This window comes from Equus caballus, chromosome 3 (genome assembly GCF_041296265.1).
Source record: "Equus caballus isolate H_3958 breed thoroughbred chromosome 3, TB-T2T, whole genome shotgun sequence".
Lineage (NCBI taxonomy): Eukaryota > Metazoa > Chordata > Mammalia > Perissodactyla > Equidae > Equus > Equus caballus.
Genome location: NC_091686.1, coordinates 60,900,984 through 60,919,123, shown reverse-complemented (window position 1 = coordinate 60,919,123; position 18,140 = coordinate 60,900,984). Strand labels below are relative to the sequence as shown.

The 18,140-nt window shown below is 40.4% G+C and overlaps 1 protein-coding gene across 5 annotated transcripts in view; it reads right to left on the bottom strand.

Moving 5' to 3' along the window:
* RASGEF1B (RasGEF domain family member 1B) overlaps positions 1 to 18,140 on the bottom strand; it is a 701,629-nt gene that overhangs the window by 406,037 nt on the left and 277,452 nt on the right. For all 5 annotated transcript variants that reach the window (XM_070263619.1, XM_070263617.1, XM_070263618.1 and 2 more), the window contains one exon: positions 2,439 to 2,486. In XM_070263619.1, coding sequence (XP_070119720.1) covers positions 2,439 to 2,486 — 48 coding nt within the window. The remainder of the gene's footprint in view (positions 1 to 2,438; positions 2,487 to 18,140) is intronic.

Below are 18,140 nucleotides of genomic sequence, written 5' to 3'. Positions count from 1 at the left end.
CTGATTTTAAGGACATCATCAATAAAGCCTCCAGTGATCAAGGGCCAGCACTAAATTCTCTCTGCTGTTCACTTTCCAACATAAACACTTAAATATGCTAAACTGGAGAGATAATCAACTAAATAAACAGCCCACTGGAGATGGGATCCCCCCAAGGCAAAGGCAATACTTTCAAAATGACTCATAGATCCACTGAGGCAAAACAAGGTTCCTATACTCAAAACAAGAAAAATGCCATATTTAGTAACAGCTAGTATTTACTAGGAATCTACTATACGCCAGGAAATACAATAGGCATATTGTTCATTGAATCCTTAGAACAACTCTACAAGTTATGGATTATCATCCTCATTTTTTGCATCTTAAAAGTAAGGCTTAGAGAAGTGTTTTTATTCTTGGTCACTTGTTCAAGAGGTTAAGAGCATAAACTCTGAAGCCAGGCTGTCTAGGTTTAAATTCTGACCCCTCCTCTTCCTAGATAGGTGTCTTAGTCCATTTGGGCTGCTATAACGAAATACCACAGACTGGGTAGCTTATAAACAACAGAAATGTATTTCTCACGGTTCTGGAGGCTGGAAGCCTGAGATCAGGGTACCAGCATGGTCAGGTGAGGATTGTAGACTTCTTGCTGTGTCCTTACGTGGTGGAAGGGGCCAAGGAAGCTCTGTGGGGTCTCTTTTATAAGAGCATTAATCCCATGTATGAGGGCTCCACTTTCATGACCTAAGCACCTCCCAAAGGTCCCACCTGCTAATACCATCACCTTTGGGGGTTAGGATTTGAATTTGGGGGGGACATAAATATTCAGACCGTAGCACTGGCCAAACACAGCTTAACACATCTGTGCCTCAGTTTCCTCATCTACAAAAATGGAGCTAATAATTGTACCAATTACTAATTTATTGTCTCTCATTGCCAAACCCAACTTTCTGTAACCTGCTTTGCAATGCTACGCCTGGAACTCTGCCAAACACATTCCTCCGTAGTCAGCTAGCTTTTTGTTAGCTTTGCCAGTAGGGGGTGCTAGAGGCAGCTGCAGAGCTGGAGAAGCAAGAAGAAACTTGATACCTGCTTCCTGGAATTGCTACCCTCCCACACTCTTTTTACTCTTTCCATTACTTAGTTGACAACTTCACACCCATTAAAACTGTTAAGTTCTTCATATTAAATTCTTTCTGTTCAAATTATTGGTGTGATTTCATTCTCCTGACAGACCCTGAGGGATACAAGAACACTTACCTCAGAGGGCTGCTGAGAGTATTAAATAAGTTGATGGTTGAAAAGTGCTCATAACTGTACCTGGAGCGCAGTGTTAGCTGTACCAATGTTAGCTATTATTACCTGCTAAGTGGTGAAGCTGGGTTGGGACCCAGGTCTGTCCATCTTCTTCCCAATCAACATGATGTTTCTCTAATAAAAACAGCTACTATCTACTCAGGCACTGGGTTTAGTGCTTTCATAGATGTTACCTCTTTCAATCTTCTTAAGCACCTCTTAGATGCATTGCATTCATAAAGTGTTTTTTCTCTAACAATTGACATCAAGAAAGGTACTGAGGCAATATATCCATTATCCTGAAAAGTTAGGCAAGTACTCCAAACAGTTCAAACATCTACATTCAAAGAATAATTTTTTAACATGAACTTCTCCAAATTCTAATAAATCTATATACATCACTGCCCAATGCATCACCAGGAATTAACATGATATATGTAAATGTGTGCATGTATTTCTGAGTATTAAGATTTTGGAATTTCAAATTTTCTGTTGTTTTGTAAATCTAAAGTACCAATGAAACATTGTAGAACTTAAAAAATTAACTGCCTATTTTGTGCTAGGCACTAGGATATAAGTGGTTTCACATATGTTATCCAATTTTATCCTTAAAATATTATACTAGTAGGTATGATCATCTTCTCCAAACAAATATGTCCAAGGTCACATAGCTAGTAAAATGACAGAAGCAGGAAGTAAGACTAATTCTTTCTGACTCAGAGAGCTCATGTTTTAGCCAATTCACCACAAGTCATAGGTGAAGGTCATTCTCCATAGCAGATGCTGAGAGAATGACGCCTGGTAAAAATATGAATTGAGACAGGAACAAATTCCTTCACTGTGAAGGACTTAGAAAATAAAAGAGCTGAATCTGGTAGAGCATCCTCTGACCTTGCTTTTGGAATTGACTGTGAGTCATGGGAAATCCTCAGGTTCTGTCACTGGGTTTCCAAAATCTCTCTCATTCCATTTCATTTCCAGGATCTCTCTCCAATTTCAGTTTTGTTATTACAGAGGCAAAGTAAATGAAAATCCAAAAAGGCCTTGTTTCTGCGTGTATCTTTACCTTCCAAAAATAGGTCATTCTCTTCCGGAAAAAAATAAAAGCATCCACCAAAGTGATTATTTTTTTAAAGGAACAATGCAGAGGAGGAAAAACATACCTTTTGCTTGGTGCTTGATTTCAGGCCAACTCGGGAGTGACTTTTGGACTAGAGGAAAAAATGAGAAAGAAATCTATGAAGAACACAGTACAATAGCAGCACTTATTTTGAAGTCATTTCTTCTGGAAGGTATAAGTTTTAAGTTAAAATCCTTTCCCCTAACCTTCCTTCACAGCCTCCAGAAATGCAAGAATAGAAGCACTGCACAGACTCCAGTGTTGAATTTATATACTGAATGGAAGACCGTTTAAGTCCTGGAGCTGAGAACGGGCGACGCACCTACACTTTGTCAATGCCTTGGTCATATTTACCAATTCAGCATCTTTCCCTGAGGACACTGGCAGAAACCAAAAACTGCTACACGTGAAGAAATCCTTCCAGCTCTAATAAGGTATAGTGAAAGAAGATGGAAAATGAATAAAAGCAGAGGTGTGAAAGAAAGAAGAAAAGGAGAGGAAGGAAACAAATGCTCTATAAATTGGAAAAAGAAAATCGGGCAGGATGGAGAAAAGGGCACATTTATGGCAAGATTTCCAAATGTATTCCATAGGGCAGTATTTCATCTCTGCTAATTTAAATACATTTTTATTAGATTGAAACAAATTTCTCCAAAACACTAGTTCTCATAGACAGCTTTTTATTTTCCAGTTTGTTCATGATTATCTAACCTTATTTGGAATTAGGACAGGTAAAACAGGCATTATTCTATGCATGAGAATAATTTGCTATAGAATACCATTATGATTTTTCTCCCAATGAGAAAAAAAGCAAAAGTCAAGCTTACTATGTTTAGCATTCAGATAGTGAATATATTTGGCTTTAAGTGAACCATGAATCAAAATTAATTCTGAACCAACTACTACAACTTGGCTGGAAAATGTCTAAGTCAGTAGTATTCAAATGGTTGGGTTTCAGGATAATTTTACATTCATAAAAATTATTGGGACCTCCCCAAACAGCTTTTGTTTATATGGATTGTATCCACAGATATTCACTGTATTAGAAATTGGAACTGAGAAATTTTTTTAAAATTTTTTTATTTTTTAAATTTTATTTATTTTTTGGGGTGAGGAAGATTGGTCCTGAGCTAACATCTGTTGCCAATCTTCTTCTTTTTGCTTGAGGAAGATTGTCTAGTCACTGAGCTAACATCTCTGCCAATCTTCCTCTTTTTTGTATGTGGGACACAGCCACAACATGGCTTGATGATCAGTGTGTAGGTCTGTGCCCAGGATCCAAACCTGCAAACCCCGAGCCACAAAGCAGAATACGCAAACCTAACCACTATGTTATTGGGCAGGCCCTGAGAAATTTTTTAAATACGTATTTATCAATTCATTTTAATATAGCAATAATAAACCCATCACATGTTAAATAAATAACATTTTTTGTTTTTTATATATATTCCTAAACAGAAAAAAATAGTTATAAGATGGAATTTTTTAATATTTTTGCAAATCTCTAATGTTTACTTTAAATAGATGACAGCTAGATCTTCATATCAGCATCTGCATTTAATCTGTTTTGATATGATACATTTTTTGTTGAACTAATGAAGAAAATTCAGCCTCACTCAGATATGTGATAGGAAAAGGAAAGTTTTCATAATAATCCTTTCAGATAATTGCAAATATTCTTCTCTGATAATATACCAAAACTTGACAATTGGTAGTTTCTTAAAGGTTAGTTGCAATGTAGAATCTGAACTCATATCAATGAACTTTTTATACTCTATGTAAAAATTTGTTGGTCTATCTTGCACTCAGAATAGATCTTTACCCACATATGGTTTTGTAACATGCATTGGTCATTTAGAAAATAGTGGTTCAGTGAATTATGCAGGTTTCCCAAATATTGACACATTTCATTATATAATATGAAGAAAATCACATTTGAAATCACCAGTCTCACCAGAATAATTTTCAACTGTTGATAAGCTATCAAGCTCACAGTAACAGATACAAGTTTTCAAAAATTCTAATATTTACTTGAAAGCTTGAATTTTATCATGAGCAAGAAACACTGTCAATTGCTCTTCTTGAAGAGACAGGCTCACTTTGTTCATTTTCATGAACATGTCTGCCAGCTGCATGAGTCGGAATAACCTCAGTTCGTCTATCGCTTGTTCTTTGAAGTTAAAATGGTATTTTATGAAAAAAAGAGGCTAATTTGGCTCACAATTCAATCACATAAATGCTTTTCTCCAAAACAGCCACTGCACGTTCATATGCATCAGAAGTGTTTTACGCATACTTTCCATTTGTCACACAGACTACTAAAACGATGTGTGCTCAAGGGTTGAGATTTAGTAGACAATAATTTTTACTACTTCATCAAGGGCATTTTTAGGTGAAAACTGGCATTTTATTTCCTGCAATGCAAATGCATAGTTGTGAAATTATATAGTGACTGGTGGTACAGCTTGGTGCTACTGCCTTAATTCTGCACCAACAGTTTTAGCCACCATTGCTCTTACACAATCAGTGCAGATGGAATCCAGAAAAAAAAAAAAAAAAAAGAAAGAAACTCTTAATATTAATTAGGAAGAGAGTTTTGGCGTCTCAAATTCCCTTCGAGAACCACCGCTCTTAATCATTTAAAGCAGTTGAGAAATTAGTAATTAGACTCTTCTACAGTCAAAGAAATGGAGCTTAAAAGGAATCAAGCCAATGAAAAGCAAGTTGCCATTGTCTGTATGTCCTTGCTGCTGCATTAGAGAGAGACCCAGAGACCAGTCAGGAGTAGGCTTCCTTCTGACGGACAGAAGCCGGGATGGGAAAAGGAACTTTATAATAAATCTGCAGTGCTCATCTTCCACTTACTCACACAGAGTTTTGAGATCCATCTAGACTATTATGGGCTGAATTGCTTCCCCCCAAAATTCATATGTTGAAGTGCTAACTCCCAAATCCTTAGAATGTAACTGTATTTGGAGATAGGCCCTTTAAAGAGGTAAATAAGGTAAAACGAGGCTCTCTGGCTGGGCCTTAATCCAATATGATTGGTGTTCTTATAAGAAGAGGAGATAAGATACAGACAACATACATAAACAAAGGGAAAGCCATGTAAAGACACAGAAGACGGCCATCTGCAAACCAAAGGGAGAGATCTCACCAGAAACCAACCCTGCTGGCCCCTTGATGTTGGACGTCTCGCCTCCAGAATGGTAAGAAAATAAATTTCTGTTGTTCAAGCCACCCAGTCTGTGGTATTTCATTATAGCAGCCCTAACAAACTAATATTACATAGAACCTGACCAATCTACCCCAAGGAAGTCAAGAAACTAAAAAAATGGAGATCCAGCAAAACCAAGTCCTGAGTCCAAAGGGGCCATCGTCATCACATTCCTTGCCAACCACATACATCCTAAGAAGACTGTCTGATCAGTGTCAGACTTTAGAGTTCATAAAGATCATTTAGGGCACTGTCGACCATGTAACTTCCCGAACCCCAACTCCAGAATTTCCAAGTCAGGAGGGCTGGGGTGGCTCCCAGAAATGTACATGTTAACGAGCACGCTAGGAAATTCAAATAGATACATGACACACAAACTACAATTTGAGGACCATTTGCCTGCCAAGGACAGTAGTCACTTGGGATGAGAAGTAGGAAAATATGGAAACTGGTGCTAATTCTCTCTCTCTGTCTCCTTGAAGAATCCAAATAAATGAACCTCTTTTCCCTTTCCCTTTTAAATGCTTGGTGTTAAAATTCTTAATTTGATTGAGCCAGTGGATCAGCCAGGATAAGTGAAACAGTCTGAATGTTGGTAAATTACTCAAACTAGTCCAAAAGCAGATCTGCAACAGTTCTTTAATCTCTTCAATTTAAAAACATAAGCAAATGAATTCTGTGTTTATATATATTTTTAGAAATTTAGTTGGGTTTCTATACCATATCAGATGCCATAAACATCCAAGGATATAGCCTTAGTACTTAACTCAGTCACGATAGCAAATACGATCTAAAGGACAAGACTTCCATTTATAAAGGGGATTAAAAGCTGTGATGGCTAATTTTATGTGTCAATTTGACTGGGCTAAAGGATGCCCAGATAGCGGGTAAAACACTATTTCTGGGTATATCTGTGTGGGCGTTTCTGGAAGAAATTAGCATTGATCCAGTAGACTGAGTAAAGAGATCCACCCTCACCAATGTGGGTGGGCATCATCCAATCTGTTGGGGGCCTGAATGGAACAAAAGGAAGGAAGGATAAATTATCTCTCTCTCTCTTCTTGACTTGGGACGTTCATATTTTCCTGTCCTCAGACATCGGAGCTCCTGGTTCTTAGACCTTTGGATCCCAGGATTTATACCAGTGGTCCCCTGATTCTCAGGCCTTTAGACTAGGGCTGAATTATATCCCTGGCTTTCCTGGGTCTCCAGCTTGCAGGTAGCAGACTGTGGGACTTCACAGCCTCCATAACTGCATGAGTCAGTTCCTTTAATAAATTTCCTCAAATATATATCCTCTGGAGAGCCCTGACTAATACACACGCCAATCCAATTCCAGAGAAACAACATTTTCATTTGACATTAAATGAGTTCTTGGATCTTTCCTGGTAAATGTCATAGACATTGGGCCTAGTAAAAGATCACCTGCATTTTATATATCATACTATACATTCAGTCCCCCATTTATAAACTTGTGGCCTTCTAAAAATTTCTTTCATTAGTTAGGTGTTAAGGACTTAGAGCTTATTTTTCCCATAGAAATAACTTTATAGGCTCTAACACAAAAGCCTATTTAACCTCTGATATAACTGAAATGCTATGCAATTTCAATAAAAAATAGTATACGATCACAATACCAACAATTATACAGAGCCGAAAAATAATGAAATCAATTAAGAAACGATTTTCCTTTTTCCATAAATCTTGAAAAATTGTGTGAATCAAAAAGCATATTGAAATTGAAGAGGATGGAGACTAAGGTAGAAATTCTGGAATTCTGAAGAGACCTTGTTAGAAATTTCAAGATATGGTACTCACTGCTAATATGTCTGGTGCCCCTCCTTCTCCCTCCCAAGCAGATGGTTTCACTTTTCTTGATTCAGGTGCATCCCTGGCAGTACTCTGATCTTTCGCAGCTATGAATAGGGTCACTTAGGGTCAGTCCTAAGTGGTGAAGAGTGGCAGCAGAACAAAGAAGGAGGTTAAGCAGCCCCCCGGGCAGGGCGCACTACGTCCAGGCCAGCCCTCACTCGGGCTTGACTAGTGCCTACTGTCACCTGTGCCCTAGCTTGAAAAACACAGAAATGGGGAGAGACCATCAAAAGGAAAAAGAAAAACTTGTTTTTCTCAAACAGTTGAGTAAAACTTAGAAAAGAGAAGAAAGGACAAGCAAGAAAAATGAGAAGAAACTAAAATAGAAATAATAACAAACAATATCAACTCACATTTTTTTTTAGCACTTACAACGTGTTCCCACCACACCATCCAACTTACATTGTTTTACATGATCCTCAGAACATGGTAAGAAATAAGCAGATCTACAGATGGGAAGACTGAGGAAGAAGAAGCAAAATAATTCGCCCAAAGTCACGCTGCTGGTAAGTGGTAGAACCAAGACTTATACCAGTCTGTCTGAGTTTCAAAGCCCACGGTCTTAAACGCTATACTATTTCTGTGAGAAAAATTGCCCAAGGAAGAATTAGCAGAGTGCTAAGTAACGAAAATCACAGACTACGTGGAAACTGTGTGGCGTGAGTATTGCTTCAAGACAAAAAAAGGATGTCATGGAAACAAGGTAGTAGATTAGAAATTTATCCAAGTCAGACTTGAGCTGGCATCTGGCCAAGGACCCCAAGATTGTTCTCTGGAGCCAGTGAACGGCAAGAAGGGAAGGAGAGGAGAGGAGGTTGTGGTGAGGCAAGTAGTGGAAGAGATATAAGTAACTGGCACAACATATGCAAGAAACATGCACGTATTAGGTGCGCCTAACTTGGGGAACTGGCATGGTATTTTATTGTAAATTTCAAGACATTTAAATAAAAATAGGCTACCTAATAAGGTTAATCCTCCATCCCTACATACACATAATTACACAAAAGGAGGCAGCAGCAGAAGAAAACGTTACAAAAGAAATACAGAATTTCTTCTATAATCAAATTATATCAAGCTGTCCTGGAATTCTGACCTTAACTCTTACAAGTCAGTGTTAATTAAAACTGTGCATTCTGTAAAGTTACTCCAAAGTTGAAAACAGCAAGGGGGTGAATGTGATTATGTTTTCCAGACCTATTTATGAAAATGAGTGTTCTGACATCCAAGTCGACAGTCGTGATGGAGCACATTTCACACAGGACTTTAATGGAAGCCAAAAGGGAATTTAAGTGACCTCTCCCAGCAAATACTACCCATTTTCCCCACCAGTGATCCTGCCCACATTGGAGAGGGGGTCCCAGTATATGATTCCTCTGCTACTCTAGCAGAACTAGGAAATGTTTCGGTTTGCTGTACCAACGTTAAGAATTCAATTTAAACCCTAGGATGAAACTGACAAGGGAATGCTCTTAAATATGGGCTCTGGTCTGAGCTCCCTTAATTGGAGCTGCAGGGTAATTTAATGGAATCACTCTGCAAATGGGGTGATTAGCAACCCAGTAATTCATGGGCGTTCTTGCCCGCTGTCTTTGCAGGCTGAACTCAGAAGTGTCACCCCATGTTCAGAGGCTGGAACAAGGGACACCTCTGAGCTGACGTGACATCAAGAAAGCCTCCCACTTCATGTCCTTGTCTGCTTGCTTCCCAGAACACAAGAAGAAATGGCTGAAATGGAAAGGTTCCAGAAACAAGAGTGTCTGCCACTTAGTGATTTGTCGGATGATAACAGTGCAGTCAAGACTGCACAATATTGAAAGAAGATACTCCCCTGACCTGTGGGTTGCTTTTTCAATCTGATCGCCTTGGGAAGAAATCACAAAGACATTTTAATTCAAAAGGCCTATGACATGCTGAACTGCAATCCTTTCATAATGTAGGACTGCCACCTCCTAGACTGAAGGAGAAGGAAAGTAGCTGACTCTCCAACAGAAATGTAAGGAGTCCTTCTTGTTAGAGGCGTATCTATAAAGGACTAGGACCAAATTCCTCTCTGTTCACTGAGCTGCTGTCAGGCCGTTCCAGATTCCCTTTCTCCAGTTGTATTCTCTTCTCACACCTTGGGTCACTTGACAGCTGTGGGCCCAACCCTGTCTGTAAGGAAGATGACTGGATGTTCTAATCCAGGAACAGTGGTGGGTCAGCATCAGTTGCTGCCGGACATCTGTTGCTATTGTGTGCCCTTCTTTCTGGGAAGTGTCCTATATCTCTGTATCAGTCAAGCTCCCAGCAGGAAACAGGGGGCACTCTGAAGAGAGTTTAACGAAGGGACGTTGTGCAGAGCTGTACACAGGATTAAGGGAAACCAGTAAAGGATGGGGACGCACTCCAAGCGAACAACAGTGGCAAGAGACTATCACTGCTGGCCCCACAGACCCGAGGGGAAGGGCTCTGCACGACCACTAAGAGTGTAGACATGGGAGAGGGCTCTGCCAAAGCACAGCAGCTGTCAGTCTGCAGCCCAGCTGGCAAAGAGTCAGACAACTCTCTCCCCTCATCCTCCCATCACCCCCTGCCACACTGCCCATTGGCCAAACCCAAGTGGAAGCCAGAGGACAAGGGAGTGAGGGTCTGTGGAGGCCAGCCTCTCGGTGAGGAGCAGGGAGAAGACGGGTAGAGAATGGATCTGGAGGGACTATGGGACATCTCCAGCACAAGCACTTCAGTCTTTCTTTAGGAAATGTCAGATATCCATTCTTCATAGTTCTTCATCAACATTCCATTTGTGTCAGTTTGAGCTCATGGTTCCCTGTTTTATTCAGTGGGTTATAACCTGTTACTATAATTATTTATTTTAAAGCTCAAATTGTCCCAGATGTGGCCAGTGGCAGCCCTTCAAACTGCTCCTGAGTCCTTCTGATGTGTTATTCTCAGTCTTTAAGCCCTTCCTTGCTTCATGCACAAAATGTTCCAGGTTCATCTGGTGCCTTCCCTACCCCAATCCTTCAATCAATCATTTGTCCAAGGATCCCTGGCTCCTTTCAGTGGAGAATGATATTTAGAAACATATATACATGTTTAGAAACCAGTATCTACTGCATATACACATTTACATTTATATTCATTTCTACATCTATCTATCTGTACTCTATCACTGATAGAGAGAGAAAGAGAAAAAAAATTATGAATTCACACCAATATTTCCAATTCCAATCCAATACCACAGGGTTGATTTTCTTTTTCTCCCTTTCCATATTTGTAGCATGTTTCTCTCACAGCAAGAACCTGGCTCCTGGGGCCGGCTCCGTGGCCGAGTGGTTAAGTTTGCACGCTCCGCTGCGGCGGCCCAGGGTTCGGATCCTGGGCACGGACATGGCACCACTTGTCAGGCCACGTTGAGGCAGCGTCCCACATCCCACAACTAGAAGGACATGCAACTCAGATATACAACTGTGTACAGGGGAGGTTGGGGGAGAGAGAGCAGAAAAAAAAAAAAAAAAGAACCTGGCTCCCCTGTGAAAACATCCACACCTGCCTGGGCTGGGATGCCTCTCCCCGAACCACTCCACCCCCACACAGAGCCTTCTCACCCTTCTCAGGCTCTGAAATCTCGCTCTGGGCCACATTCTTTCATGGACACCCTCCTCACTCCACTTCGCCTCCAATACTCCATGCCAGGACAACCTCCACTGTGGCATTCTCCTCATCCTGCATGGTCACCAACAACCCCCAGTGGATGCATACCCTCCTCACCTCACTCAGCCTTTCACACAATATACTGAGCAGCCTTTCCACCTGGATGCTCTGGTTAGGGCACTTGGCCTCTGATACCCTGCACAGACCACCCTCCCGCTGGGATGCCCTCCTCGCCCCCATCGGGCTCCAACACCCTGCTCTGTGCCACTACAGCATCCCACTCCTGCCCCCAACAAAAACTCCTAGCTTGCTGGGCCCCACTTAATGGCTTTTGGATGGAATAGTTCAGGAAGGGAAAGGAAAAGAAGGGAAAAAGAAAAGGAATAGAAAGAGAAGGAATAAAGTGTTAATTTGCGAGAATATAAACCAAGAGGCATTAGTGGCCATGTTACCCCCATCATGAAGAGCTGCCTAAGAATGATGCCAATACAGCAGAAAGCAGAGCCAAGAGATGCCAAGAGACAGATTTCCAATACCATTAGAACACCTGGGTCCAGCCATGCCTGAAGCCAAGTATACTTCCATATTTTCACTATGTAAAGCAAGAAATTAAATTTTGTGCTCAAGCTAGATTGAGTTGGGATTTCTGTCACTGGCAATTGGAAAAGTTAATAAATAGAGTTACTTTAATTGTGAATCTAATTCCTATCTTGTACCATAATTCTAATAACTCACTGGGCTTCTGCAATATACCTAGTAATAAGTACCTGTCATGTATCCCAATTCAAATACCTAGATTTTCACCTCAATAGCTTGAGAATACATCGACCATACTATGAGCAGGGTCATTGTCTTCCTACCCTTCAGACAGCCCCTGGCTACTAGTATGTACTCCGAAAACATATGTTGACCTGGCATGAGGCCACACCTTGCTGTTTACAGGCCCCACTAAGAACTGAAGCCATGTCCCTCAGTCCGAGCCTGGTATCTGGAACTCTCTGCCCTTAGAATGCTCACAGACCCCTTAACGCAAACCGCCTGCTTATATACTTGAAATGTTACAAATTCTCCCAATAATCATATTGAAAATTAACACATTGTGCTCTCCTGAGTGCCGTCGGCTTTAGGGCTTTACATATAATATTTCATTTAATCCTCACAACAATCCTATAGTACAGGTACCATTATTGTCACTCCCATATTAGAAAGAAAACCAGAGCTCAGAGGGGTTACTTAAATTGCCCAAAGGCACCCATCTAGTCAGTGTCCGTGCCAGGATTTAAACTCTGACAGCCTGTCTTCAAAGCCCCTTTTATTTTTTTCTTTTAGGTCATCTCTGATTTTTTGAAAATTTTTAGTTGTGGTAAAATACACATAACATACAATTTACCATATTACCCATTTTTAACTACACAGTTCAGTCATGTTAAGTGCATTCACATTGTTGTGCAACCAGTCTCCAGAACTTTTTCACCTTGCAAAACTTAAACTCTATACCCATTAAAAAACGGGTTAATTAATGGTGGGTTAAACTCCCTTCTCCACTTCCTGCAGCCCCTGGCAACCACCATTCTACTTTCTGCGTCTGAATTTGACTTAACTAGGAAACTCATATAAGTGGGATTGTACAGTATTTGGGTTTTGTGTGACTGGCTTATTTCACTTAGCATAATGTCTTCAAGCTCATCCATAATGTAGCATATGTTAGGATTTCCTTCCTTTTTAAGACTGAATAGTATTTTACTGTATGTATATGCCACATTTTGCTTATTCATTCATCTATTGATGGACACTTGGGTTGCGTCCAAAAGCTGCCCTTCTCAATCACTGCACTGAATCGTCTCCCATATGCTTGCTGCTTCTCTGTCCAGGCCCTCTTCCAGGACTGCCTTGTGACCGCTTAGGTGCTGTGGTCAGCCTACCTGACATGTTCTTTCTTCCCACGGCCAGCTGGTGCCTCCGCCTGGCGCACCCTTAGCGCCCATTTAGCCCTGGGGTGGGGGGAGGAGGGCTTTAGTTCCAGGCTCCAGTTTCTCCCTGTCTAACCCAGTTGCTGTGCTTCACCCCTCTACGCTGGCCCTATCGTGAACCATGTCAGCTACAAAGAACAGGCTTTCTAAGGAGTGGTACTCCCTGGCATACAAATTACTTGGGAGATGAATCCTTCCCATCTCTTTTGAACGTCCCTCTCAGGCATGCCGCTGACTGAAGCCGGGAAGCTCCTATTACTATTAATAACTCTACAGTAGAAGGGGGACGAAGGAGCTGGGCTCAAAATAAAACAACGATGAACTCAGCGCACGAACAAGGCCAAGACAAATGACTATAATGTATTCTGAATCCATTATGTCTCCAAAGCTAATTAATGTGCGGAAGTCTAATATTAAGCATTCTCTAAAACACAATACCACAAAGAAAACACTAATAAAGACCAGATATTTCCACATGTTAATCTCCAAGGCAAGAGTTATATCTTAGAGTTCTTCTCTATACCTCTCTGAAGGCACATAGTAGGCACTTACTCATTCATTTGACAAATGTTTTCAAGTTTCTACTCTAAAACAGGCACAGACCTAGTGCAGGGGATACAGTAGTGGAGCAGACAGACACAGGCCTGCCTTCAGGAATTCAGACAAATAAACAATCTATTATTATAGTGCAATGAGTCTCTGGATCCCTGTCATTGAGCAGTTATGAAACTAACAAAAATCCAGAAGCAGGAACTCCTTTCCCAGTTTGCAACTCTCTGTTAGCTACTTTTTAGCTGGAGCAAGGGGCATGATGCAGGAGAGACAACCATTTTATTTGCCACCACAAAGCAGGAAGGGGATTAGGATTACTAAAGAGCAGTCAGAAATTCACCTCCCCGACCCCACCAACTTCCCATCCTACATCCTTGAAAGAACTTTATCTTTTTTTTCTTTGGTTCCAAGATCTCATCCTCTTCTGCACCCTCTTCCCATAGACCACGAAGACTAGCACAACCCTGAAGCGTCAAAGGTGGTGCCAGATGGCCTTGTGAGGTCTTCGTGTCCTCTCTGCAGGGCTCAAAGAGAGCCAAAACATGTACATGCGCACGGAGAACTCCCACAGCTTATCAGACTGAAAGGTCTCCACATTCACTCAAACATCCATGCACCCCCACATGCTACAAGTAGTTACTGAATCTACTTGTGTCGGATGCTGTTAGGGACACAGTGCTGGGCAGTCAGTTCAATCACAATAGATCTCTATGTCCTGTGAAGTCAACATTCAGCCTGGTCTAACCCCAAGGATGCAAAGTATAACCCCCTTTCAAAGTCTGATAAATCTTCAGGTTATTTTCTTCATGCTGGACTGTGGTTGATTTTTATACTTTCTATTTGTTATCTATTTACTAGATGGTTAGATTACTTTGCCTCAAAATTGCTAACTAGACATCTCAACAATATTTATAGGAAAAAAATCTGCCCTTTGCCACTGTTTTATGATATCTCTGGAATTATACAACTAATTTTTTATGTGAAAGGGCCATGGTTTTTTAAATACTTCCCAATGCCTTTTCTTTCAGGATAATCCAGTTTCTTTTTCTGCTATCCCCGGGAAGGGGAAGGAGAAAGGCATATTAAGGCTTTTTCCACCACTAGTTCCAGTGAAGACTGAGAGCAAGATAAGGCTGGTTATGGGCATTTTTTAGATATGCACTATAGTCTAATATGAGATATAAACATACAGAAAATTACAAAAGAATGATATATTTTTTCAATTTGTGGATGAGTATTAAAATATTTTGACTACTATAGCTTTTTGTATTTAAGATCTGATAAGGACAGCCTCTCAAAATATACTTTTTGAGAATTTCCTTTGTAAATTCTATTTATTCTTTCAGATAAACTCCTCTCCCCATCACAATCAAATTTTAATTGCAATTGTATTAAGTCTATAAATCACTGCAGTTTGGGAAAATCTTTGCACAATCTAGTGTTCTTGTCTGTGAGATATTTACTTTTAATAAACTTGGACAATTATGCTTCCAAAAGTCCGCTTACAATTCCAGAATACCTAACCCCAGCCAGCCTGACTTGCCTCCAAGAATAGCATCAACACAAACACACTTGGCTGCTTCCAGTAGCAAAATCACAGAGCCTAAATGGAGAAAGAAACTGTAGGATGAACACACACACACACACAGACACACACAGGAATATTATTCAGCCATAAAAAGGAAGGAAATCTTGCCATTTGTGACAACATGGATGGACTTTGAGAGCATTATGCTAAGTGAAATAAGTCAAACAGAGAAAGACATTTAAATACTGTATGATGTCACTTATATGTGAAATCTAAAAACAAATCCATGAGCTCACAATTATATTTTAGTGATTGCCAAAGGTGGAGGTGGGAAAGGAGGTAAAATGGGTGAAGGGGGTTAAAAGGTACAAACTTCCAGCTATAAAATAAATAAAGTCCTGGGGATGTAATGTACAGCACGGTGACCATAGTTAATAGTACTATGTTGCATATTTGAAAGTTGCTAAGAGAGTAGATCTTAAAAGTTCTCATCACAAGAAAAAAAAATTTGTAACTATGTGTGGTGATGGATGCTAATTTATTGCTGTGATCATTTCATAATATATACAAGTGTCAAATCATTATGTTGTACACCTAAAACTAATATAGTGCTATATGTCAATTATATCTAATAAAAAATAAAATAAAGTAAAAATAGCTCCTAGACAGTTCTGGGTACTCAGTGGGAAACTCAACATTGATTGATTGTAGACCATCCTTTGTTAGAATCCATGTAGTAAAAGAAATCTTTAAGCAAAATACTTAAAATATAAAATAAAATTTACATAGTAAAAATAAATAAATCATACAGCATCACCAGAAAATAGTTCCCCAAGTCCTCTCAATCATTGGCAAAGATTATTAAGGCACTTCCTAAAATTAGGAGCTGAAGATACACTTCCTGCCCTTGAGAGTCTTCTAATTTAGTTGGACAGGTGTGTAATATCCCCAGAAAGAAAAATAACCATAAAAGATAGAATATATTAAACATCAAATATGCAGTACCTATAGGAAGAGCTAAAGTGATAAAGAGGACGGAAACCGTTGGTTAGAAGAAGCAAGTGTGAGTAGGACTTAAGGAGTCCTGGAATGGTTTAGACAGGTAAAGATAGGAGCCCAGCACAATGTCAGGCATATAAGTAGTCAATGAGGAGGGGTTTGCCAGGCAGTGGCAATGCCATGGACAAGGGCACAGCGAGACAAATAAATGCATATGATGTCCCTGGGGAATAACAAATTGACCAATTTCTCCTTAAGGTTATTGAGAACAGATGGAAGAGGTGGACAAAGTAAGGCAGTTTCAAACTAGGAAGGGCTGATAGACAATCTCACCTGAATTTTCTGTTTGGGGCTCACAACTATCTGGATTTGTTGTTGTTATTGTTCAATTGAATTCCATAAGCATTTACTGAGCGCCTATACATCCCAGGCATTGTGCGCTCAGGATGTAAACATGAGTAGGACATTCTCTCTGAACTCAAAGATCTGTCTCCTAGTTGGAGGGTCAAACATATAACCAAATGACTGCCAGTCAGTGTGGTATGTATCATGAGAGAAATACAACCTCTTAGAACGGGAGCACAAAGGGAGAATGTGTCGGAAGGCCTACGGGAGGTGGTGGTGCTTAGGCTGAGTTTGAGGATGAACAGGAATTGCTAAGCACGAGGAGGACGGGAGGACGATGGGGACCCCAGGAAGAGACATGAGAAAGTGTGAGAACTTGAGTCTGGGACTGCACATGGGTCAGTAGGTCTGAAAGGTAGAGCCTAAGGACCAGGAGGGGGAGGAGGTGAGTACACTGAACCAGAGAAGTAGGCAGGGTTGTTTATTATGCAAAGGAGCCTGGACTTTACCCCACAGGCAATGGGGAGCCGCTGAAGACTTTTACATAGAAGGAATGGCATAATCAGATTCATTTTTGGAAAGAAAACTCTGGTAGTAAGAAAGAGTTCTAGGGTGGAGTTAGGAGAGTTGGTGGGATTTTCCTCATGTTGCTTTTTTACTGCTAGCTTTACTAGTAATGTGGGTTTTGCCCTATAGCAAGTAACCTAAACTCAGTTCTTTTCCTAGCTCTGGCATAAAACAGTTAGGCACTTTGGACAAGTCATTTTCCCTGAGTGGTCCTCAGTTTCCTCACTGCAAAATGGAGAAGCTATATGAGATGATCCCTAAGCTCCATATGATGGTAATTCTTCAGGCCCCCTCACTCATCATCAAAGAAAGGCTGAGTACGTAGAATAGGAGGGAGAGATTTCAGTCAATAAGTCTTTACCTTGATTTCTGAGGAAGGCAAATTAATTTAAATGATCATGCTATCAAATGTATCAAAGATTTTCTTTTCATCTTTTATCTAAGTTATAGGGAGGCTTAATAATTCCCAGAAAATTCTGTTCATGTACTACGTGTGTTTGCATGGACTTTAAATTAAACTGCATTTATGAAAACGCTGTGAGCTCTTTGGATTAAATACTATATTTCACTCCTAAGAATTATGCCAGTGCAGAGTGCCCCCAGAGGAACGTTCACTCTCTGATTGCTTATGAAACCTCCCAGTCCTAGCTCAGCCCAGTTTTATTAAAATCTCTATTAGCGCAACTCAGTTATGATTAAATATCCTTCCTACTTTTCCAAGAAGAAAAGAATGCAGCTAACTCTTGATAGCCTGTGTCAACTGGGGACATGGATCACAGGAATAAATTAAACCCATAAATAATCCAGAACCTTCATTGAAGCCAAGAGCTTCAATCTCCTTCCTCAACAAACCTTTTCCAAGAGCTGCTAACAAATATTCAAACTGACTTAAATGAGACTTCATTGTGCAGCCAGCTCTAGGTGAAATCTAGAGGTGACTACTTGCTACCCTTTACCCCCAGAACCCCACTGCCTCTTCACTCTGTATCCCACTCATAATAATCTTCCTAAATGCCGAATTGCAGTCTTTGTCTTATCTGACCATTCTGTACCTCCTGACAC